Raw genomic sequence first — 25,752 nt, 5'->3', positions numbered from 1 at the left:
TGCAAAAGCTGGCTCAAATAAGGAGGAGAAAGGCCAAAGAGAGTTTTGTAAATTGACAGCAACTAGTCGATTTTACGTCGAGTGAATAAGGAAGTCCAATTTAGTGACAAGTGTAGGGAATACTGCTTGGTTTTGAAGAGAGCATTTGGTAGAATGGTAAAGAGGATCCAATTTTTTCCGGAAATGTTTATTAACTGATTGATTAACGTAAATGACAGCGCCATAATCAAACAAGGGGAGCATGATCATTTGGACCAATGTTTTTCTTGCGGAATAAATGGAAGAGTAAAGCGCTTTATAAAGAAATCCTAATTTTGACTTAACCTTTGACTGCAAATGGTCAATGTGGACAGAAAAAGATAACGCGTGGTCTGGCCGGATTCCAAAGTATTTATACTCTGTGACTTGATCTAGAGGAGTGCCATCAAGAGTGGAGATATCGGGATTCTACATCACATACTGAGTCTGTTTAGAAGAGAAATGTGCCGTCTTGCCATACCACATGATTTTGCTCTTTAAAACATTTAGGCGTAGATGCAGTCAAGAGAGGGCAAATTAAAGTTCATTAAAACTATGCTGCAACTTTTTTCTCACTGTCTGGGGAAGGGGCAGTAGAATAGAGGACTGTGTCATCAGTATAGAGATGGATAGAAGAGTCTGCTATAGAGAGCTGTGGTGACACAAAGAGGTTGAGAAAGAAATTGCTCTGATTTAATGCATTGTGGTCTTTCTACCAGATAGTTTGAGAACCATGATGTTGATTTTTCAATAACACCAATATCACAAAGCCTATCAATAAGATAGCATAGATTAACAGAGTCGGGAGCTTTAGCCAAGTCAATAAAAATGGCAGCACACTGCAATTTAACATCTAAGGCAGAGGAGATGTCATTTAGAACTTTAAGAGTTGCTGTTGCACATGCATAACCAGTTCTGAAACCAGATTGAACAGTAGATAAGAAATAGTGACAATCCAAGTAATGTGTCAGTTGATTATTTACAGGTCTTTCCAAAACCTTAGCAAGACAAGGAAGAATTGATAGGTCTCTAACAGTTGGGGTCAGACTGAATTTTTGTTAAAACTTTTAACCGTATGCATTTTATAAGATACCAAAATAGCATCAATATTAAGTGAAGCGGTAGAGCAGGAGACGTTTTATTGTTTTCCAGAATCCTTTGGGATCAAATTTACCGACTGAAAGCGGTTCTTTAAAATAATCTGATTTTGCTTTGAAGACGGTTTGTAAGATTTGTTTAAATGCCAGAATATCTGCTGAGGGACCTTGGAAATTTCTTTTCTCTGAGAAGAACTGTAAGTTCATGATGAAATCAGGGGCTGTGACGACCCTCTATTCTGAGCCGTTTGATCGGAGCATGCTTATTTATGACATCTTTAAATAGCTCACTAAAGACTTGAAATGCATTGTCAACCGTAGGAATCAACCTGATCTTAGACCATTCCATATCTGCCAGGTAATGCAAAAATGCTTGGGTTAATTTTTTTTTTTTAGAATTTGTTTGCACATAATTCAAGCTGGCTGCTTAACAGAACAGAAATCACAAACACAAGCAGTGAAGCAGTGATCACTTATACAGGATATCTGCACAGAACACCCCTGAGAAATACTTGTATGGGGAATTTGTGAGAATAACATCAATGAGAGTTGCCTTATCTAGATTTTTGGTGTCAAGCGTAGCAGAAGACTTAATTATCTGATGTAAACTTGGTGCATAACATTTCTGTATAACCTTGTCAGGTGGGTTAAGCATTTCCAAATTCAAACCAATTTCAAATCTCCAAGAAGCTCAAATTCAGCATTGGTAAACAGGGACATGAATATCACTTGAAAACCATGTGAAAAAAACTTTCCTCACCTCTTTAGCTAACGGCATTGAAACAACAGTTTTGATGTGAAGCTGAAATGACTAAAAGTCTGAACCAAAGCCTGCCTAAGCCAGGGGTCTGCAACCGGCCACTCTGGAGCCACATGTGGCTTTTTAATCCCTCCACTGTGGCCCTCTGCTTACAGAATAATAAAACGTTTTTCATTTTAAAAAGTGAGTGGTAAAGCAAAGAAAAAATGTAAAGAAATGTATCACTCTGCAAGACCACGATACCGATAATGCCCCATATAGCAGTCCAGCTTCATACTTTAAGTCAAACAAATATTTAGACAGATTTTTATGTGCCACAGAAAATTAATTTGAGGTCCTTGTCTTTTTAATCTAGTGCTGTTTTCCCCCCACTATTTTTATTTTTTTTAATGTGTTATCAGAAAATGGCCATTTTTAATTTTCCTTAGGGATTATTAAAGACCAATTCTATTCTATTCTATAATTGTAAATTATATCGTCATCGCAATATTGATCTCCAATATCACAAATCGCGAGTTTTCCTCATGTCGTGCAGCCCTAGCTCTGATTTAATTTTAATTTATTCAATTGATAAATTTCTAGTTGGGATGTTCCACAAATGACAAAATCTTCTTCCTCTTTCGGCTTCTCCCATCAGGGGTCGCCACAGCGAACAAGTCGCATGGTAAACTTGGCAATGTTTTACGCCGGATGCCCTTCCTGACGCAACCTTCTCAAACCGGGCTTGGAGCCGGCACGGAGGTGGAGAAGGGAACAGGGAGCAGCCCGGATTCGAACCCTGGTTTCACGGACGGAAGGCGCCGCAAACCAGCACGAGCTAAACCGGCTCCCACAAATGACAAGATAAACTTTAAAAAAAATAATTGCTGACATTAAACTACCTAGCACTACAGTTGCTATAATGAGATGACCCCATGTGATGCATGGGGTTATTTTGAAAGGAAGTCATGCAAACCTTTATCAAAAGTTATAAACTATATCATTTAAAAGAAAGGCGATTTTCTTTTATGTTAACAATGGTTCATTTATATTTGTCATAATGTAAGAATGACATAAATGCTTCCCCTATTTTTTTTTTATAAAGGGTTAAATCTGACTTAATGGCTCCTTTTGTTTTGTTGTCAGAGAGAAATTGACCCATATACGGCTCATTAAGTGTTGATGGTTTCAGACCCCTGGCCTAAGTTCCCAAACAAGCTTAATTTCTATCCTTTAATCAAATAAATTTCTATTACATGAACTTTATTTTCACTTTTACTCCTTTGTAATTTAATGAATATTTTTTTAGTATAAACTGTTCCGTTTATAGATCCCTCGTATCTGCTGAGACGTGCATCCAGGGACTATTTTTCGGCGGAAGAGTGGTGCGGTGTCGCTGCGTTCCTGCGGAGGCTTTGACCTCTGACCTGTTTGCAGCATTCCTCAGCGACACGTCCTGCAGTAGCTCTGCAGCTGACCGCGCTCCGCCCCGCTTCCCTGCCTTCCATCCTGCCTGCGTGTGTACAGCTCGTTCCACCCGCAGCCTCACCGTATCGTCGTTTGCCCCTCGCAGGAGCGCGCATTGTTTCTGCTCTCCTCTTTTCCCCTCTGACTGAAAACGTCCTCACACATTGGACTGGGCCTTCGCCAGATACAACAGGCAGAAGAATGAAGGATAAACAAAAAAGAAAGAAGGAGCGTACCTGGGCTGAGGCGGCCCGCATGGTGAGCCATGTTTTTACTTGGTGGAGGTTGCTGTGCTTTGTTCTAAAAAGGACTTTGAACGCTTTTCGAGTTCGAGCACTGCATGAAATCAACCCTGTGTGTGTCGGACATATATACGTTTGTAAGCAGCAGTAGCACCAGCCCAAAAACACAGACGGCGATAATCTACACACACAGTCTGGGTTTTTGTTTGGTATAATTGCGAAGGCTCAAAAGGTGGCGTTTTAAATTAAACTCGTCTTTTCGGCCACCTCCTTTACATGGTTAGCAGTGAAACTCACTCAAACCTGATAGCATGTTTCCCTCGAGCTCGCCGTGTGTGAGCTCTTTGTTTGCTAGGTGGCTGGCTAGCTAGCGCCACGCTTATTAGCATTTTATCAATGCTAATTCCAGCAGCAAACATGTAGTTTCTTTCTATCTGCTGACGGAAGCAGTTAAGAAAGCCTCGTCGACTTAATTATACGCCATGAAACGAACACCGAACGTGTACGTTATACGATTCATTCAGGAGACTCGGGTGTGTTAGCTAACCAAATAGGATAACCCATGATGGGGGGCATCTAGTGTGAATCCCCAACAGTCATTGGGTCTGCATTTGGGTGAAGTCGTGTCCGCGTGGCGTGCAGAATGCAGCCCTAGCAACCCCCACATTATGGCCGCCGTAAACATGCATCCTAAACTTAAGGTCACTTAGAAAATGAAAACGTGCTGCATCTGATTAGACGTCTTTCTTGACAACAAAGCATCTCCAGTGAGAGCAAATACGCATTTATGTATTCGGTATATTTTAAATATTTCTAGTGCCACCAAAGGTTTATAAGGAAGGTTCCAAAATGATTTATCATTAGTGTGGATTGGTTACCTGTTTAGTCATGGTTTCGGTTTGATAGTGGTCAACAATCAAGCTGGTACACAGGTATTGATAGAAAAGTACAAGTAGAAAAACACGCACATGGCCATGTTATCACTGATCTGCGCTCTTCCATTTTTAGGAAGCAGTACCTGGAGGTAAAACTGCGATGTAGCTTAGTTTCCAGTGTTTGTAATAGGGGTGTGTCGTCAGCAACTTAAACAGCAGAGCCCAGACTTGCCAGTCCTGGGGTTCCTCTCCTTGCTCATTTAAAGGCCCACGTTGATCCGTTTTTGATCTGTTTTCAAAGTGGTCTTTTTATTATGAAAGAAGCCTGTATTGTTTTCTTGGACATATTTCCTGCAGAGCGGCGGGAGTTCTTTAGTAATTCATCTCTGAGCTTTGGGCGGGACTGTTGGTGCAGAAAAAAGCCCCACCCACCCCAATCTTTCATAACTAAGAGCTATTGGTTTACACTCTACCACACTAGCTTACAGTACAGCCCCTCCCACCTCCAACCTAACATTGGTGGTGGAACAAAAAAATGGCGAGCAGTATTGAAGCTATCCAGCCGTACAGTTCTGATCCAGATTCCAGCTCAGACGAAGAAAACAAAGACGTTCATGGATCCATTTGTCTGCAGGTGATGATCAGACTGGAGCAGAGCAGGGAGACTTTGGGCTGCCCAGAGTATCTTTTACATCACAATTGAGCTCTTTTTCAAACGGCACTTTTTCCATTTGCTCCTGATTCACAACAATTTAAATAAAGTAATACACAGAAATGCAATTTTAATCTTAATATTCATTACATATGTCCTCCATCATCTGAAAAATGCCACAAGAACACGGTAAAAACACAGTTTTCATTGGAGTAGGTCTTCTACTACCCAAAAGTCTAATGTGCAGATATATCTCCAGCATTCATAAGACCATCATCAATTGTCCCAGTCAGAGTTTTAGCATTTGTGGGTCTAGAATTTTCCTTTTATCTTTTTGGAGCTCTTTCTGTGAATCTTTTAACAAATGTCTGAGATAAGTGCATGTATAGAATTTGACTCAACCATCTCTGTAGCTAAATAAGCAATGCAACAGCAGATATATTAGGAGTTGTTTGCCCTAGTTGTAATACAAATGTATGAACAGGATCTACATAAACTGTGTATTTACAGCGGTGCCGTTTAAAACTTGTAAACGTATAATTCTAAAGAGCGCTTTTGCTGCATCAGATGGTTAAAGTAGGTAGGATCAGTCAAGAGATCGGATTTGGAGCAAGTCTTCCTACAACTATAGCCATTCATCGGCAGTTCATTAATAAAACTGGAGTTTATGGAAGATGAAATTAATAATTAAAAACAAACGAATGATTCCATCCTCTCAGCTTTGTTTGCAAACATTTATCACTTGTTAAGTTTGGGACAACAGAGAATCGTGAAACTGCAGACTTCTCACTTCTTTCACAAAGGAATCTATTCCATGTTTTGGTTTTCTCCACTCATACACATCCTTTTGTACTTTTTACAGTTTTAGCATTGAAGAGAAGACACTCATTTACTTTTGGCTCTCAGTAATACTTGTTTTTCTCTTCAAAACATTTTTTGCACTGGTGTGTCTAAATTTTTTTCTCAGTTGTAGCACAACAAAATTGAAATGCACCCACATTTTTACATGTGTTAAATCAGCAGTTTTACAGGATTCCCCTTTGTCCCTGAACTTTAGTCCATTCACTGCTGCAGAATGGGAGAAGGGACAGCATGAAATGTGTTTTAGCTTTGAGCTTTTTGTAATCTTTCAGCTCCAAATATATTAAAACCCTTTGACACAAATATACTATTACCAGCTGTGGTCTAGTGTTGTGTCGATGGACGATACCATCTTGATGGGTGACTGACATCCCGATGGAGAGACACCATCGTGATGCCACGCCCCCGCCACGCTGCGAGTCGACACCATAAGCCGCGGTTACATGTGAAAAATATCTTGACCGGATCAATGGTCGCATTAGAATCCAACCGTGTACATGGTTCCAGAAAAATGTTTTCAGAATATAACAAACGTTCACATGGGTCACACACATTCGCACATGCGCAGTAGTGTTTGAAAAACCGGAAGCGAATATCAGTTCCGCCGAGCGGCTATTTTTTCTCAAACTTTATTGAATGTAACAATTCAATACAAAACAATGCTGCCGAGCGATTTTATACATTGATATGTCAGCTCGGTAATATACAAGACAATCTTCTAAACATGCTTTTAATAATGTTACGGTTATTATGAAGCCTGTTCGCTCATCATTTTAATTTTAATCCGTGTGCTCTGTGCTTTTTCTGTTGAAAAACAGTGCTGGAAAGAAGCCAGAATTAGCAGTATGCTAACACTGGCTAACAACGTTAGCTTTGGGTGGTGCTGCTATCTGCATCTTGGCTGCATGTAAACATGTGGAAATAACATAAGCCTTTATTTAGTCGGGACACGACTCGAAACACAAATCCACGTGATTGTTTGAACGATTTCTAAGGACTGAGCGGCCTTTCTGCTTTGAAGCTCACACCGCCCCAAATCCGCTGTGTGTGTGCTCGCGATCCTCTGCTCAGACACACACTTTTAGACCCGGTTCTGAGTTCGGTAGCCCGTTCCCCTAGAGCTGCGGAATGGACCGCAGTTATAAATCTCCCACATACTACCGCTCATGTAACAAAGTCCCCCCTTCTCCTCAAACACAAAGCTGTAAGTCGGCGCTCCGCCGGTCCACTTGACTAATTAAGTGCAGGAGCGGACCACTTCATTTCTATTTTGTTTGTTACTTTTTTTGTTAAAGTCACTTCCCTCAGTTTATACTGGATAATCGCGATGAGTCATTAGTCAGGAAATAAAATAAATAAAGTAATAAAGTAAAACAACGAATAGCAATTATATAAGACCGAAATATTGACCCCCCCCCCCCACGACGATATCATCGTCCATCCCGATGGTTGACAGCAAACATCGTCAACGGCCAATTTAAGGGACATCGCCCAACGCTACTGTGGTCTTCCCAGAGTCTTTACAATAAACACATTGCTTTATATTATGAGCTTTACTGTATCTGAGCAAAAACAAAAGGTCTGCGCTGATATTCACAAAACAAACAGAAGTATTTACTGCAGTAAAATCAGTCAAAAATACATTTTTACCTCAAATTTTTAAACTGCATTAATTGCTGTTTCGTTATTGTTATTTTTTATAGCTTTCCTCTCTGTGCTAAAACACCCCCAAAAAAAACAAAGAAATGTCACCAAATGCAGCATGCACTGTAGAGTGCACTGGCTGTTCTCGCTTAAACCGCTTCTGTTTTTGTAAAAGCAATAAATGTTTCATTTGAGCTAGAGCAAGCTAGAGGTTGAGCTGCCAAACCACAGTGCACCATCCCCTTTTCAACCTCCCTAGTCAGAGCCTAGTAATAGTCATGGCCACTTATCCGTGAGCTCCAACCCCAGGCCGAGCTCCAAGTCTGAGGACCCTACCCTGTCAATCCCTGTGACGGCTTTGGACTTTGTTGCTAACTCATTAGAGGGTCTTGAGGCAGTCTTTCTCTGGCTTGTCATCCAGGACCTGTCAGCTATGTGAGACCCAGGCCCAACACCCCTGGTACCCCTTAAGAACTCAAACCACTCCACCATGTTATGTTGTCAGTTTGTCTATTTGGAAGAGGGCATCTGACCGCATCTCTGTGGTGTTCTGTAGGGAGGGCTCTGTGATTTATTGGGTCTGGGTAGCCCAACCAAGACAAAAAGTTCTGCCTTAAATATGCTGGTGCTCTGCCCCATATTTTAAAAGCAAGCCCGGGTAGTGCAGTGCAATTTTTTTTCTCCATCTACAAGCTACTTTATGTCTAGAAAATCTTCTAGGGTTGTCCATCCAGTTGGTGAGAGTAAAGCCTTTTTTTCACGGTGCAGTGAAACTGCAATCATTGTTTTTCCCCCCACATTTTTGCGAGATAACTGTTCCTCATTTTATTTTTGAGTCATGAAGTCAGTCTTTCACACCTCTGATTAATCCAGAACGCTGCTTGTAGTGGATGAGTATCGGAGAGAACGTGTCACTTTGTCCTTTGCTACCTCTCACTAGCTGCCCGTGCATTCTCATTTCATTTTCTTGAACTGATCCCGAATACAAGCGGCTGAAATGAGCTTCCTCCGTAGGCTGGCTGGGCGCTCCCTTAGAGACGGGGTGAGAACCTCGGTCATCCGCGGAGAGCTCTGAGTAGAACTGCTTCTCCTCCACATTAAAAGGACCCAGTTGAGGTGGCTCGGGCATTTGGTCCGGATGCCTCCTGGACGCCTCCCTAGAGAGGTGTTCTGGGCATTTCCCACTGGGCGGAGGCCCCGGGGAAGACCCAGGACACGTTGGAGAAACTATGTCTGTCGGCTGGCCTGGGAACGCCTTGGGGTCCTCCCAGGGGAGCTGGAGGAAGTAGCCGGGGTGAGGGAAGTCTGGGCATCTCTTCTTAGACTGCTGCCCCCACGACCCGGTCCCGGATAAGCGGAGGAAGATGGAAGGATGGATGGAACTAAGCCGATCCCTGTCTTTTCCAAGCCACAGACGTCAAACAGGAAGCTCAGAGAGCATCAAGCTTTTCTATTCATTCACCAAAGCTGTGCCACTCAACATTCAGCATGCATCTCTCTGTTTTTAAAAAAATGTTTTGAAACTAAACAATTAAACAATTTTTTTTGGACGTGCTGCAAACAATGATGGGAGTACGTGTATTGTAAATATGCTTAAGCGGTTAATGTGTAGCATGTTTTCGTAGAAGTACTGTGACGACTCTTAAAGTCTGACTGGTATATTTCTGACTCTCGTCTCGCTTTATACGCCTTAAAATTTGAAAATCGACCATTCATTAGCGGTTTGCCTTTTAGCAAGGTCTGCCTGATAGTGCAGAACATATGCTATATATTAGAGCTGTGACGGTGTGGGATCTTTGATCACCGCGGTGATGAACCTGCAGGTGTCACGGTTAACAGTAACAACTAACTACCTATCTAACTAATGAACTAACTATATAGGTGTTGTAGATTGACAATGTGTGTGTGTGTCAGTGCGCTGTGTGTGTAGAAGGAAGGAGCGCACACACGTGTGTTGGGGTGCGTGTTGATTCTTCTGCAGCCGACCGCTCTCTAGCTGCATGTGAGGCTTCACCTGTGCTCTCTGGTACAGACATCTTCTCAGAATATTATATATTGCCCAGTAATAAACAGACTGCAGACACTATGTCACCTTGGAGGAGGACCTGGAAGCCATGAAGCCTGACACCCATGAAGAACGCGGGGCAGGAGGCTCCACCTTTTTTTATGCAGAAACGTAACGTTGCGCTGCACAAAATAGTTCCCAAACAAAACATGTAGTGATATTCATCGGTAATATTCATCGCACTGTGTCGCGCACTCAGGAACGCACGCAGCTTGTAATGGAAATGAATAATTAGAACGCAGTAAATTTGTCGTATTTCCTCGCAAGATGGAAACTTCTGTTGTAGAATGAGGATGTGTATGTGCTTCTGAAAACGCACGCGTGTGTGTAAGTAGAGGAGGCACACCTCGTGCAGCATAGAGGGAGTGGAGAACAGTAATACAAGGTTTCCCCCAGAAACCCCTGAAGTCTGAACACAGGACTAGCAGAAAAAGTAAATTATCAGCAAAGATGAACGTGTTTAATGTGTTTATTATAGTTCAAATCACACATCATATGCAGAACTTTAAAAAAAAAACTTTCGAAAAAAACATTTGGTGACACCGCGGTTATCGTCACACCCCTGGTATATATTGATTCTTCACCTGATTTTTGAACGACACATTAAGCCAAAATATTCCTCTTTGGTTATGAATACCTTGAATACCTTTTGGGATTAACATGCTTGTTTTGCAGGTTTTGGAGAACTTCTCTGATGCCCCAATGACCCCTAAACAAATTCTGCACGTCATCCAGACAAAAGGGTTAAAGGAAATGAGGTAGGACAAACGTCCATGATGCTACATACACACTGTACACAAAAGACCAAACTACAGCATGTCAAGATTTTTAGTGTTTTAATTTGTGTCTTTGTTTTTTCCGTGGTCGTCTTGCCCTGATGCCAACCCTTTACAGAAGGTAAGTGTGACGACTGCAACTTTAACAAATCCAAACACGTTGATAATGTAATGTAAAAAATACATACACGAAAACCTGACTGAAATTAACCAGCAAAAGGCAGCGGCTCATTTGGTTTTAGTTTTCGTATTTCAAATTCAACATTATTCTGCGTTTTAGAGAAATGGAGGCATTGCATGAATTGTATTATTACGGTATTTAACTATATTTATAAAAGATCGCAGCAGATCATGAATATCGGAGCATTCTGTTATTTATTTCCCTTGAGTTCCCTTCAGCTAACCCTAATGTGTCCAGCTAGCATAGCACCAGCATGCCACATGTACCACAAGTTACATCATCATCGCAATATTGATCATTAATATCGCAAATCACACGTTTTCCTCATATGTGCGGCCCTACTGTGAAGCCACCTTTTGGTTTAATAATTCTGACTAAATGTTTTCTACATAAACTTTCCGTGTTTGTTTGTTTGCACTTAGTGGTACGGCTCCCCTGGCTTGTCTGGTCACCATGCTGCACTCCCAGGTAAGGGGAGACAGAGTCAAGAACAGCATCTTCTTTAAACTTCCCGGACGAATGAGTCTCTTCACTCTCAAGGTATTACCATAAATCTCTTACCTGCTGATAATCTTCAGTCTGACAGGACTGTGAACCTCTTTACCTGCGTGTTTAGGGTTAGGGCGAGACAAGAGAGTCAGAAATACGCCAGTCAGATTTTAACCTCTAACCTTTACTACTTGCCCTTTTCGGTTTCATCCTGGTTTAAAGCTTGATGAGGACAGACATTGTTTTTCATTTTTTATTTTAAAGAGTCAAACCAGTTTAAATAATACAATCAACTGAAACTATCTGAAGCTGTTGTTAGGATGTGCAGCAAAAGGTCTGGTTTACTTAAAGTCCACCTGACTCAAAGCACCGAATGTTGTGACTAAACGGTTGTTGGAAGAAAAACATCCATTCTGACTCTACAGCATTGATTGAGTCTGTTGTGCAGTTTTCAGAACAGACCTGTTAATCCCAATATAGTGTTAGTTAGGACAAAGTCTTTTTGTTATAAAGCAGGCCCGACAGATTCAGATTGAGAGGAGGTGACTACATGCAGCCCTTTTTTTATACCAATGTGCTGCTGATTATCGAACGCTGGGCTCAGGGGTACTGCTCACCTTGTGTCCCCGCTAGGTGGCTTTTGTGGTCGCCACAGGGTGAATGTCATTGACACATTTCTGATGTACTTCTTTTCACAGCAGGGGGGCATTAGATGGCTACTAAAAACAACCTAGAAGTGTTAAAAATCACTCAGATGGTTTTTTTTATTCAGTAACCGATATATTAAAATTCTCTTTTCTTTTTAAACGTAGTTCTTACTTATTTTTCAAAATAAATGCATTATTGTACCAAATCATCTAAAGCTGGGCCACCTATCACGTTTTTGATGTAAGGGTTAATGGCCGGCGAAGTGTGCGGTTACTACTTTTTAACGCACGCCGTGGAAGCCTGAACCGTCCGACGCGAAGCGGAGGACGGTTGCTTCCGCGAAGTGCGTTAAAAAGTAGTAACCGCACACTTCGCCGGCCATTAACCCGCTTATACCATGGTCATTTACAAAAAAAAAATTTTTCAATCAGTTTTAGTACTTTATTCTTGTTTTTTTCCCCGATATGGATGACTTTTCTCATAAACAGCGATGCGCCGCATAACGTAACATATAGTACATATATATAACATATAGTCCGCGTCGCGCAGCACCACCGCTGAATGTCAAGATTTGGCGATATATATATGCTGATCGTCCCGATGGGTTGAATAAAGCATCAATTCAGAGGGAAAGTTAATCGCTTACCGCTTGTTTTTGCCCAGATGATGAAGCAAAAGGTTGTTTTACAGAAGCCAGCGCAGTGATACAAATCATTTAAGCTAGCCGACCGGAACTTCATTTTTCACCGTGCGGTTATCAGGTTTTAACGCATACCCAGCAGCCAATCAGAATCGAGTATTCACCCGGACCATGGTATAAACTTTGATAAATCCCACTTCTAAATGAATCCAGTTCCCATGTGTGCTAAAAAGGCTCATGCTGAATGCAGGGATGGATGCTAAGTTTGTTCTTCTTTAAAGTCATGTGAAGCCAAGTAAAATAAATATTACCACTTTATTACAATGATTAATATTCAGGTAGAGGCTTGTCTAACTTAAATTCTTAAGAGAGACAAGAAAATGTGTTCTGGTACGATATTGGGATACGTTGGCCAGAATTGCCAGATTCTTGCCGATGCCCCCCACCCCCGTTCAGTACCAGGTATTTATCTCTGAGTCACGCCGGTTGAAGGTTTGGCTGAAGGTAGCTTGGATCGATTTTATGTCAGCGAATCGGATCGTTTAAAATGAACCAAAATCAAAACTGAATCAATTCGGTAACCACAAATATCAAATTGATTCGTTGCTAAAATGAATTGATACACCCCTAATTTTTATTTCATAAATATTACATGTCCAGACTTACCAGAAACTGTTGCTTTTATTAGAAAATACTAAAAATATTCAAAAGTACTATAAATATAATATAAATACCTTACATTATTACTCTTTTGGTCTGACCCACTAAAAATGTTTTTATCTCTCTTGACCAGAACAAAGGTATTTCCTCATCCCTGATTTGAAGTGATGGCGCTCTGAAGTAGAGCCCGTGTAGCAGTCAGAGGAGTTTCTTAGTAGTAGAGGCAGACTCAGCTGAAAAGTGCAGGGGTTACTTCACCATGTTCAGTGATTGGTGGTTGTAAAAGAGGCCTGTCTGAATGCTCCTGTTTACTGTGATGTGTAGAAAAATGCCGTCCAGTGGACCAAGTCAAACTCTGAATCTGAGGCGACATCAGAACAGGGAGGAAACGCAGCCGTCACCGCCTCCGGGAACATCTCCTCTGCGGCTGCATCCGATGCAGTCATTGCAGACTCCAGTGAAACCGCGGAGCAGGAGAGCTGCAACTCGGAGACTGTTGTGACGACTGTGATGGATAATGATGGTAACAGCGCTGCACACACTTTAATCAGTGACTGTTCTCACATCAATGACTGTAAAAGGTCCAGCATTGGCAGTAGAAAAGCCTTGATAGACTTTCAAGTGTGTTGATGTGTGTTGATCAACGGCTGCAGCAACTCATTCAAGTGGCTAAAATATCTTTTCTAGTTCTTTCCCGGTTTTTTATATATATTTTAATTTTTTTTAAACAAAATTAAAGAGTTTGAGTTGCAGCAAGCCTAGATTTCAGAAGTGGGTTTTTTAGTTGACGCTTTTAAATAATGCATTATGACATGACAAAAATGCAAACTAGTGTCTGATTAAGCATGAATCTTTCATCACCTATACCTAGATCTATCTGTGATCTTCCTATTAGGTTGACAGAGTAGGGCTTCAGTAAATAAATACTAAAAATAGATCCAATTTTAGGTTTGTCTCCAATTGGGGACAGCAAGCAGAAAAAGCCACATTCCCATCTGTTAGTTTTATTCATGCAACAGTTTTTTTTCCCCTATAATGACTGAAAAAACCCATTCTAAATACAAAACTCAGTGTAATTGTCTGTTCAATGCAGACAGCGTGCCTTGCTGCAGTCTAATATTGTAAAGTAGTGTTGAGGCTCCTTTACCACCCCTGGTCAGTGTCCGTCAGCTTCTGTGCAGACTTCCTGTGCAGAAATGGCCTTTCTAAAGAAAAAAAGCGCGACTGTTAAGAATCATTAGATGTGGCTAAATATTTACAGCCGGGCGTTTTCTTTTGGTGCCAGTAGTGGCGTTTTCACGTCAAATATCTTCAAACACGTTCACCGTAAGTAAATGAGCGGGGGGCGAGGGACATGGACGGTATTTTGATCAGACCTCATCAGTCTGGACGGATGAAGCCTCTTGAATGAGTCCAGAGGATTCAGAAAAGAAAAAGGAGAACTTTGAATAATAAAAGCAACTAATTTAAAAAAGAAACTGTCATATAATCTTGGTTGGTTCATTTTAATTATCACTTACTATGCCTCTGAAAGTGGCCAATTCTGCATGAGAATTCTTGGAGTTTTTTTTCCTGCAAAAGACATTTTTTTCTGTTTGTAGCAGTTTTATTAGAAGTTGTCATTGCTATAGATAGCTTTGATTGGAATCTTTAAGATTTATTTTATCTTCAATGTCATATGTTTGTTAATTTCTGGTGAAATTCGTCCATTGATATCATTTGCAGGTTCCCTTTAAACAATGGATCAGTCTGGCCCTCACCTTGTATATTTTGTCAATCTTTTGGTTCCTTGTGTTTTTGAGTTTGACACCTTTGCTCTTTGGTGCAGTAGCCTAAAAGTTTGAAGAAACCTTTGGTTTGTTTCGGTTGCTGCAAAATGCTCTTGTACCATCAAGGTCCTGGTCATGGACATGTGTGTGCTGTGTGTGTGTGTGGCAGCATTGGCGGATGAGAGTTCGTCCAGTGCCTCCTGCTCCACAGAGCTGCAGCCCACCAGCAGCCAGCCTCAGACCCGCCTCAGCAGAATGACAGCAGGACAGCACAGACGTCTGGACACCCAGCAAGCCCAACATTCCCAGACCCGACTGAGCCGCTCACGACAGGTGAGCTTCCAACCACACGTTTAGAGAACCAACTGCTCGTCAGTCAACTACTTCAAAGATAGAAACTTGCTGTGTCAGCAGAAGCTGTGACATAAAGGTGTTACTCTACTGATAGTTTAACCTGTGTTTACAAACCGTCTTTTTCCTCATCAAAGTTTTTTTTTTAAATATTTTACCAAATTCACAGTCAAACTATAAATTACTATGGATTAAGAAACTATGCAAGACTATAAATTACAATAACTCAGTGGGGCTGGGGTCACATAGGTTTGCTTCTTTAAGCAACAAATCAAGCTCTACTTAAACTTAGCTAACAATTGCTATATGAAAAGAATTTAATGTAACTTAGTCATCGTTTTTGTTTTTGAGGCAAAGCATTTCATTTAATCTGTAATGAGGGATAAATCTGTGATTTTTTTTTTTTCTTTTCTTCTTTTCTGTCTCCATTGTCCAAACTGTTAATAATTAAATAAATAAATATGACCTTGTATGGTCACACGATCGACCAATAAATCTAGTAAATATATAAAAAGATCATGAAATTGTGAAAAACTTGCACACAAATTTTATATTAGCCATTATATTATTAAATATATTTCATTTTCCTTTAAAAACCTGTCCATTATTTTAAAATATTAATTTTAATCATGTTGAACATTATTATAATTCTATGTTTTTTTTTCCCATAACCTTGGATTTCAAAATCAATATTTTCCAAAGTATCTTTCTATTTATTTCACATTGCTGTTTAGGAGAGTGCAGTGTTTAGGACTCCATAGTCCACAGCTAATGCCTGAAATAAATCAGATCAAAAAAGTTAACGATTGCAGGTCAAAAAATGTGATCGTCAAAAATTTTGCGTAGCCTTGTATTCGCTCTGACAAGTTAAGTGGTTTCTTCACGCTTACCATTGAAGTACGTGTTCCTACAGTTATTTAACTTAATAGTAGAAGTATAAAGGCTCAAACAAGTAAACAAGAATGAATGTCAAATCCATTTTAGTTTCCTAAAGTTCAGCCCACTGTTGTTTTTCCACATCCAAAGAATCCAAAGGGAACATTCTTAGAACATTCTAGTACATTGGATGGTCACATGACTTTCTTCAAAGTCTTTCCACACATTGGGCTGGAATGATGGACGGATCAGTTTTAATGACATCACATGTGTGTTGTCCGCTGTGATTGGTTGTTTTTACCCTATAGTAAAACAAAACCTACTTACCTCAATCCAGATGGTATTTTCCAAGATCCATTATGATAAATGTATTTCATTTTGAAAAGATGTGTCAGTGGTTTAGGTGATCAACAACTTGCCTCAGACAGATCAGTCTGGTTGAATAAATTGATTCATAGATTAGTCGTTACACTCCTAAATAAATATAAATATATAAATATAAATAAATAATTGTGAACTGCTGCTGCTGCCAGAGTGCCATTAAAGGAGCCAAAAGAACATCTTTTATGCTGAAGTTATTTTGAAGTGGGTGGAGCCTTTTTTAGGATTCAGGACATTTCTATGAGCAGGAGATTAAAGAAGGATTTTGTGTCTAATGCTACACTCACAGTGTGTCTGTGTTGTGCGTTCAAGAATGCGCTATGCTCTGTTTCATGAACGCCCATTCCTCCTGTGTTGTTCACACCAGACAAGACGAGCGGGGAGCAGCTTGTATGTAGAGCCTGTAAATGGGCTTTAAAATTAGCACAACGTTGCATAGAAGTGAGACCCCTGCAGGATTAACATATTTGCCAGCTTTCTGAAGTTCTCCGCTGGTATGAAGTGTGGTTGACATCCTCACCTGCAGGCTCCCTCCAATCTCTATTTTATCTGGTCGTCCTCTGTTGGCACTGGATTAAAAAATAGAGAGTTTAGAGAAAGTTCCTGAACTGCACAGGTCAATAAACCAAAGCATGTTTGTGATGACGCATCGCTGAATATTTGTGTATATATAAGTGATTTGAATCACATATCAAAGCACAATAGCAAATAATAATGAACCTTTTCCATTCCTTGAACAGTCTGGAAGACAAAGGAAGAAAGCTGTCATGATGCCCCGTGTTGTCCTCACTCCTCTAAAAGTAAATGGAGAACATGTCTCATCAGGTGAGCACACACACATGCACGCGTGAACACACAAACAAATACTTGGTAGTCACTAATTTTGCTACATGTCCCACTTCAAAAGATGTATGCATAAATGAATGAAACACATCCCTTCAGCTTTACCTTCCACTAAAATGCTAAGCTTTGTAAGGCTGGTATTGATTGTTGCAGTTAAAATAGGGGTAAATACATTTTTAAGAGGCATTTGTAAAGTTGCAAATGATGCACAATAATGACTTTTTACAACCGATAACCCGACATTCTCCTCCTGCCTCTTGTAGCCGAGACCGATACTCAACCGATATGTCGCAGGAATCCCGACACAGCGACTCTTGCTGCTTCATCACAGCAGTGATCAAAAGTCCCACACCATCACAGCTCTACTCCAGAGCGATTTCATAAAGTGGTATAAGAGGGTTACTGTCATTATAACTTTCATTTTCTTCATTTGCAAACATGCCTGGAAAAACAAGATTGTCAAATAGTTTAAGTGTATTGTTACAAGGTCTTTTTATTATTCTAAATTTAGGAATAATCCTAATTTCGTTTATATCTTTATTTTATCTACCGGGTTATTAGGGATGATGTCAGTTATGGGTGATTTTTCTGTGTTTAACACATACAAAAGGCGCACCGGGTTTTAAGGTTTAAGGTTAAAACATGCGTGCTAGAGTGTGTTTTAAAAAGGCAGCAATAGCAAAACTGAGTTGGTTGTGATTTATTTTTTATTTCTTCCGTCATCAATCAGCATCCAAAAATCCATCAAAGTCCTCATCTTCTGTATCTGAAATGAACAGCTGGGCTAGATTCCTATCAAACATGCCAGGTTAGGTTCTCTTTCATCACTGTCAGAGTCTGTCTTGTTGCCGTGCAGCTCCTCATTAATCATCGGCTTTTCTGCACTTTGACAGCAGTGCAAGCAGACACGTCAGCCCAAGCTTCTACAATCCATTCACAAAGTGTGGCGTAACTCCGCGGCGCTGCCTCCCAGTCTTAGTAAAACTGTGTTCGCCATTCGACAGTGTGACTCACCGTGAGGTCAAAAGTGAGCGGCACCTCGTCCATGTTGGTGATGTGGCTGGGCTGGAGGTCTTTACGGCAATCTTTTGACTGCAGTAGGAGCAGCTTTTCATTGTAATCCACTTGAACTTTCTGCGCCACCGAAGTCCTTTCCCCGAATGGAAAGATGGTACCGTTTCATAACACGAAATCGCCAAGACAGACCTCCTTTTCATTTCCACTGCTAGTGTTTCTGCCTTCAGTGGAAGGGTGACTGCAGGCAACTGTTCTCTGATCGTTACTCCGTCTTCCAACTCGGGCCACCTCGCCTTATTTTCACCAAAACTCAGCTGCGTCTTCATGACTGTCGGAGTTTGTTTTCCAGCTTCCTCCACTTGTGACCATGGATTCATTCATCTTGAACTCTCTCGCAGCTGCTCTATCCCCATGTAGCTTGCAGTTTAAACTGCTCCATAAGTGTATCTCTGTGCATTTTCAGGGTTGCCAAAATGATGTTGTTCTGCATAATGCACATACCTGCACTTTTGGTGGGGGGTGTCTTCAATGACGTCCTCACTTCCCTCCTTACCGTTCTCATGCTGTCCTCTTATACGTCCTCTTTACCAAAGTCACGCAACAACACATTAGGGCCGCTCCACAGGGCGCCCCGCACATTTTGGAGAAAATGTATGACCTTTAAGTGCACTTTATGGACGTGAAAATACGGTAATCTTGGTCTAGCCTGACCAATTTGCTTAAGTGGTTCTGGTGGGACTAGGTTTGAGTCCAACCAAAATCTCTTGAAAAGACACATTATTAACAAATGTTACTTTAAAAGCAGAACGACGCATCAGAAAAAAGACCTGAAAATGTTTTTTGGTTAGATGGAGTACTGCCGACTCCTAACCAGAAACTAGCTCTGCCACCATTGCCTTGTTTTTTTTGGTTAAGTGTATTTTGTGCGTGATGTAAGCGGTGTTTTATGTTTTGGCGCGAGCTACAGTTCCAATGGCAGAAGTGTAGACATCTGTATTATTGTCTCTCACGTCTGAAGTGATGTCTGTTTGCTGCTGTGGTAGGACCCATAAAAAGGAATCGAGGAGGGGTGGATGTGGACTTTGAAACACCCGGCTCCATCCTTGTGAACACCAACATCAGGGCTCTGATCAACGTGAGGACGTTCTCTGCCTTCCCGGCACACTCCCAGCAGCAGCTGCTTCAGCTTCTGCCGGAAGTTGATCGACAGGTGGGCAGAACCGACTATTGGTGCAGCTGCAGGCCGAGTGATCCAGGTTTAAATCGGAACCGTCTCTTCACTGTTCCTGCAGGTCGGGCCTGATGGCACAGCCAGACTGAGTAGTTCAGCTCTAAATAATGAATTCTTCACTCATGCTTCTCAAAGCTGGAAAGAGAGATTGGCTGAAGGTAAGTTGATGCTTGTTTTGAATAAATAGGAGCTCCTAATGTCGGCAAGTTCTATTTACACCAAAAAGAAAACCTTGAAGCCAGAAAACTTTCTGGTTTCGGGTCAAAATCATTTCTCATTTAGTTAAATTCAACTGGGTTTGGTTTTTAATGCTTTTATTCAGATGGCGCCCCTCTGTCTGGTTGTTTTAGTAAACCCTCCAAAATAAAATGGAGCAAAAGGTTTTTTTGTGGACTTATAATATAAAATAACATAAAATGTATTTGCAGTATCTCAAAGTGACGGTAATGTGTGGGAGAGCCAGTATAGAGGAAATAAGGTGACCAAACGATTAAACAGAAAACGGGTAATGGCTGTTGTGTGCATGAACTCTTCATCATTGACTTGATGCACTTTAGTGAGGACTTTAGTGTGTGACTGCTTCATACTGTTCTGGACTGTTCTTCAAGTTCTTAAAGGTAAAATAAACTTTCATTTGAATATTTCCCATTCTCAAAGGCCCACTAAATCAGAGTGCTTTGCTTGTATGAGAGTGGGAGACTTGAAAATAACAAGCAATCAAAAATATTTCAATAACCTTTCAAAGATCAAGTATTTTAATCACTTCTAAACTACATTATGTTGTCTATGTGTATATTGTTCATTTGTGTTGCCATATCTAATTTATGTGTAGGGGTATGGAGGATTCATTTGAAGTGGTATTTATGCCACCACATTGCATAAATACCAAACAAAGTAGCAAATGGAAATATTCAATATTTGCTCTCAAAAATATTTTTGGGTTTGCAACAAAAGTGTTCTCACATGCGTTTGTGTCACGCTTTCACCCTATCTTTGATTTTGCAGTCATAAGTTTGAGTATAGTGTTAAATATCTGCAATCAAACAGCTGCTGATTGGTCCAGATTCTAACCAATCAAATGTGAGGCAGACACAGACTTTGGACTTTGGTTCGGTTCTGCAGTCTTCAACTATTCTGGCCCGTGTCTCTATAAGTAAAACCCAGAAAGAGCAGCAAAGCCACAAAAATAAAACAGGCTTTTGTATTTATTTCTTTTCGTGTAGCGACCAGCGTGTTTAAAATGTCCACAGCAGAAAAAAACGTGGCATTTTGTTACATTTAAGATTGGTATCTGAACTATGGTTTTATTTTCTATTGAATAAATGCTGAAATATGAAGATAAAGTAGCATTTTTTTCATGAGTATTTTTTTTTTACTTTGGAAAAACGCACACAAGTTCTCAAAAATACAATGCTGTGAAAATGATCACAAGTTATAAATGCTTCTTTTTTTTAAAGTATTTTAATTGTCTTTTAAACATAGTTTTTAACAAACACAAACATTGCTCAGCACAACATTGGTCCAGAATCACGTACATTTTTGCAGAAGTGTTTTCCAAATTAATGTTCCTTTTCATGTCTATGCAACTAAAAATAAATAAAACAAGTAGCAATAACAAAAATAAAGTTGGTCCAGAATCACGTTGTTTAGTATGGAAGCAGTAGTGCGACCGGTAAAAGGGGAGGTAGGGGGTCCACGTTTTCATGAAACCATAGGTCAAGTACTCCAGAGGAAAGAGTTCAATGATAAGTCTATGCCAGTTTGCTTTGGATGGAGGTTTGTCACTGATCAAGACAGAAAAATATTTGTGCGTGCATCATATGTTAGGATGTCATACAATCTGCCAGAAGTAGGGATGACCTCATCGTCCCTATAACCCAGAAGCAGAGAGACCGGATTCAGGGCCAGGGCTGTCCCAGATATATCCTCAAATATCTCCAATATGACAAGATTTTAGGGCAGAACCAAATACAGTGAGATATGTTTCCAGTGCTGATTTACATTTTAAACACATAGGTGATATTTGAGGGTTCGTCTGACGTCTTCTGTTTGGAGAAATTAACAGTCTGTGAATAATTGTATATTGTAAAAGCCTGGCATGATTACAAACTGATATTCGTTTTGTCTGGTTCCAAATAACTTTCCATGTATCCTCATGCCATTTCTCTGCTGCTTCTAGTACAGTCAATGAATTGGTCTGATTCAGAACATTATAAAAGCAGGTGATTATTTGTTTTTACCAGGATGTTTGAGCAGTAGCTTCTCTAGTTGTGAGGGCGTAGCATCGGAGGTCAAGGTGGTTTTCTTAAATATAAAATCCCGGACTTGTAGGTATCTAAAGAAGTGACTGTTAGGGAGGTTATATTTGACACGGAGCTAAAAATGCTTCTGTTAAAAACATTGAGTCTGCTTTACTTATCATTGGGGTTAATCTATTCCAAAACACTTGCGCAGCATAAAATAATGTGTGCTTTAAATCTTTTTTAGTTTTGTTTTAACAAACAGACCTTAAAGCAAATCGGCGATTTGATTGGATAGAATCTATACCAAGCAGCGGTTTGATGGCAGATATGTCAGGCTGAACTGAAACTTATGATTGCAAAATCAAAGATGGGGGGAAAGCGTGATGTGAAAACATTTGTGTTGCAAACCCAAAAGAAAGGTTTTGAAAGCAAATATTTAACATTTTCTCTTGCTACTTTGAAAGTTTTGCTTGCAGTGTTTGGGTGTAAATATCACTTCATAGAATAATTATAAAAGCACGATACTCTTCGAAAACGTGCAATAAGAAATATAAACACAAGTAGGTTTTTGCGAACATGCAGTTCATACACAAAGCCAGTTGAAACATCCACACAGGGAGGGGTTCTTATTATCAGAGGGTAACTTTTAATGGCAGCAAAACAAAAAGACAGATGTTTGTATCAGTCAGTAGGGTCAGACTCTGGAATGGCTTTAAATGTAAATATAGGAAAAGTGTCTTCTAGAGATATGGGAAGGAAGGAATGATTCAAGTATAAAGATTTTGTTTTAGTATATAGTTTTGATATGGATTATTATTAGTTATTGTAATGAATAAATAACAGACATTGGAAGAAAGCAGTGATATCAAATTGATTAAATTCATATATAATCAAGCCGCCAGCTACAATATTGCATGTTACCGTAATTAATGAATGTGTAAGGCGTGAGAATAGTTTTCTCTTCTGGCCTCTCCGTCTTCAAGTGTTGTTAAAAAAAATTGTTTTAAGAAGTAATTATTTCTACATTATACTGGATGAGTTTAGGAGCAAACAGATGAAACGTAGCTTAAATGTGTCATCTGTCAGAAAAGGGGCTTTATTCTCCAAGTCAACATTATTATCACCTTACTATGGAGGGTTGAGAAGAACCTGCCTAATATTAAAAAATACATGAGATAACAATCCTGTCAAGAAAATGATGTAAAATCCTCGTATTATCCTCATAAATAAGATGTCACAACTTTTTTATTTTATTTTCTTTCATGGTTTTTAGTAAGTAAAATGATGGAGTGAAATGTTTTACTTCAGATATGTTCTTAGCTTTAATTACGCTATTGAGCTGGAAAATGAAGAATTTGCTTCAGATAATGTTAACCGAGCTAAAACTGAGCAGCACAAAGGCAGAGGAACAGCTCAGATAAAATCCTACTCCATTGTTTTTTTATTTTTTAGGTGAATTTACCCACGAGATGCAAGTCCGTTTAAGGCAGGAAATGGAGAAAGAAAAGAAGGTCGAGGCTTGGAAGGAGAAGTTTTTTGAAGAGTACCATGGGCAAAAGTAAGCACCAAGTGATCCTTCTAAAACAAAGGAATTTACACTCAGGTTTTACCATTATTGGCGTTTAAACGCAGTATGTCTGTTGCTATCACTATGTAGGATAAGCGAAATATTTGAATCCCAATGATTGTTTTGAACCTAGTAAGATGGCAGCATTAAACTGGTGCCGAAGCCATGAATTTAAACAAAGGAGACGCCACAGTGTTACTGATGCAACAGTGGGGTTTGAAAATTCCAGTTGCCAAGAGGACAAGCAACTGTGGTTTTGCACACCTTTACAGAAATGAACATCACTTTGAATATTAGTTCCTGTCTGTCTGGTGGTTTTGTTATGGCCGTAGGGTCATTTTGAATAAAAAGGTCAAATGGGTCTTTCTAACCCTTTAACGTTCTTTCGACTACCAACACTCTTCAACCAGCAGATTCTGAATTGGAGAAGATCAGCTTTGTGCTGATATGCAGCAGTCTCCAGTATTAAATCTTTACTCAATTAGTCTAGTCCCATCTTCTTTCAACTATAATTCATATTTTTCTTTAAAAATGCGTTTTCTATCTTTTAAAAGGTAATTGCACGGCTGCTCGGTCTAACTGTTTGGATTTCTGCAGGTCTGGCCTAACTCCAGAGGAATCACTGAAGCTCACTGTGAGTGAAGCTAATGAAGTAACTGGTTCCGTACTGGAGAGCGACGTTTCCTTGGTGGCAACTGGTCCTTCTAAGAGACGCAGTGTGGGCAGAAGGAGGAGGGATGGCAGGATGAGGAGACGTACACGCGTTGACCTTCGTCGCAGAGCTCGCCGGACGCTCTGCAAGGTCTCTCCAGCTTTACAGTCTACAGAAGCAGCTGAGTCCAGTGCTGGACTGGACATTGCAGCAGTATCCATTGACTCGTCTGTGGGCAGTAACACAGTGGTTCAAGCAGAGGTGGTGCTCCAGGCTGACTGTGCAGTTGAGCTCCCCACTGAGGATGCCTCTGAAGAGCAGAAGCCCTTCACACCAGAAGCAGTTGTTGTGGCTGCTCCAACTCCTGCTCCAAGTCGCAGCTCAAGTCCAACCTCTACCAGTGCGAACGAGGAACCTGAAGTTGCAGCTTTCCTTCTACCCAAAGAAATCCCACCAGTAATGGCCTCCACCAGCTCTCCTTCGTCCTCATCCTCCTCCTCGTCTGCTTCATCTCCTGCGTCTTCAACCTCATCACCTGACAGACAAGGAGCTTTTGCATCGGGTCTGGACTCATCTTCATCTTCCTCCTCATCATCCTCCAGTGCAACACTTCCGGCTGATCCCTTGGATGATGCAGCCTCTGTGGTCACTTCCATCACTGGTGGCACCGCAACCAGCAGCCGTGAGAGCAGTCCGTCAGCCAGCCCGGCCACCGCTGATGTGCTCGGCACTGAGCAGAAGAGGCGACAAAATGAGCCTGAAGCTCTCCCCAGCTTTCCAGAGAAAAGACCACGACTTGACAGCCGTCAGTCCTTTCGTACCACAATTGACGGTGTCTGTTCAGAAAAGCCGCAGCCAACAACCGAAGAACCGAAGGTGCCACCCATTCGGGTAAGAATGTGTAACTACGAATCTGAAGACTCTGCCCCGCTTCATTGGCCCCACTCGAGAAAAACAAGCTTCTTTAAATGTGACTACTATGTTGGGCTTATTATTCAAAAATTATTATATAGTAACAGTTTCTACTCTGCCTAAAGGAATATAATCACATTAAATATGAGGTCTTATCAAAAGTAGCAGGTAATTGGTTGTATTACTTCTCTTTTACATCCCATCTTCTCCATGAGGCAAAAAGCTGTTGGAGTAACATGGAAACCTATCTGAGGGTCAAGAGAATCAGTCTGGACTTTATAAATCCTTAAACCCATCTTACTGCCATAAGTAAGAGCATCTAGAGCTCACCGTAATAGCTTTTTATTATTGTTCACTATTACTCAAACCCCGAAATTCAAAAGTTTCATGTGGTTCTGATGTGCTGTTTCTAGGCTGGACTCAATTAAGTAATTTAGTACTGTAGCTTTTTTTTGACATAAATAATCCCAGGATCTGAAATGATTAATTGGTCAGTCTTTTTTTTTTTTTTTACTTTTAAACTGTAAACTTTAGCAAACTGATACCAGCAAGCAGCAACTTTAAACTGATTACTCGTTAGTGTAATATTTAAGTTTCTTTGTTCTCTCAAAAACCCATGCAGATGCAAAAAAAAAAGTTACCCTAAAAAGTATTTATTGTATTTGTTACATCGGATTATATGGCACAAAATCAATAAATGATCTATTTTCAAACTTATGTCATATTTGATGCACACAGAACCATAAGACTCATTAAGAGAGTCAGAGATGGATCAGTCTGTCCAACTTCATTGACTGTTCACAGTAACTGTAAAACTTGTTCGTATCGTGCTACATGTTGGAAGCCTTAGCTACGT

General features: G+C 40.5%; 1 protein-coding gene across 1 annotated transcript in view; it reads left to right on the top strand.

Moving 5' to 3' along the window:
* Positions 1 to 3,283: 3,283 nt before the first annotated feature.
* asxl1 (additional sex combs like 1, transcriptional regulator) overlaps positions 3,284 to 25,752 on the top strand; it is a 28,624-nt gene continuing 6,155 nt past the window's right edge. Inside the window, exons 1-11 of the mRNA XM_011473016.3 lie at positions 3,284 to 3,579; positions 10,336 to 10,418; positions 10,555 to 10,557; positions 11,040 to 11,157; positions 13,379 to 13,577; positions 14,993 to 15,156; positions 17,172 to 17,256; positions 19,335 to 19,501; positions 19,584 to 19,680; positions 23,218 to 23,323; positions 23,930 to 24,875. Of these exons, the coding sequence (XP_011471318.1) occupies positions 3,523 to 3,579; positions 10,336 to 10,418; positions 10,555 to 10,557; positions 11,040 to 11,157; positions 13,379 to 13,577; positions 14,993 to 15,156; positions 17,172 to 17,256; positions 19,335 to 19,501; positions 19,584 to 19,680; positions 23,218 to 23,323; positions 23,930 to 24,875 (2,025 nt within the window). The 5' untranslated portion in view covers positions 3,284 to 3,522. The remainder of the gene's footprint in view (positions 3,580 to 10,335; positions 10,419 to 10,554; positions 10,558 to 11,039; positions 11,158 to 13,378; positions 13,578 to 14,992; positions 15,157 to 17,171; positions 17,257 to 19,334; positions 19,502 to 19,583; positions 19,681 to 23,217; positions 23,324 to 23,929; positions 24,876 to 25,752) is intronic.

Source organism: Oryzias latipes, chromosome 7, assembly GCF_002234675.1.
Source record: "Oryzias latipes chromosome 7, ASM223467v1".
NCBI classification, from domain to species: Eukaryota; Metazoa; Chordata; class Actinopteri; order Beloniformes; family Adrianichthyidae; genus Oryzias; species Oryzias latipes.
Note: the sequence above shows the minus strand (reverse complement) of the source record. Positions and strands in the feature narration are given on the sequence as shown.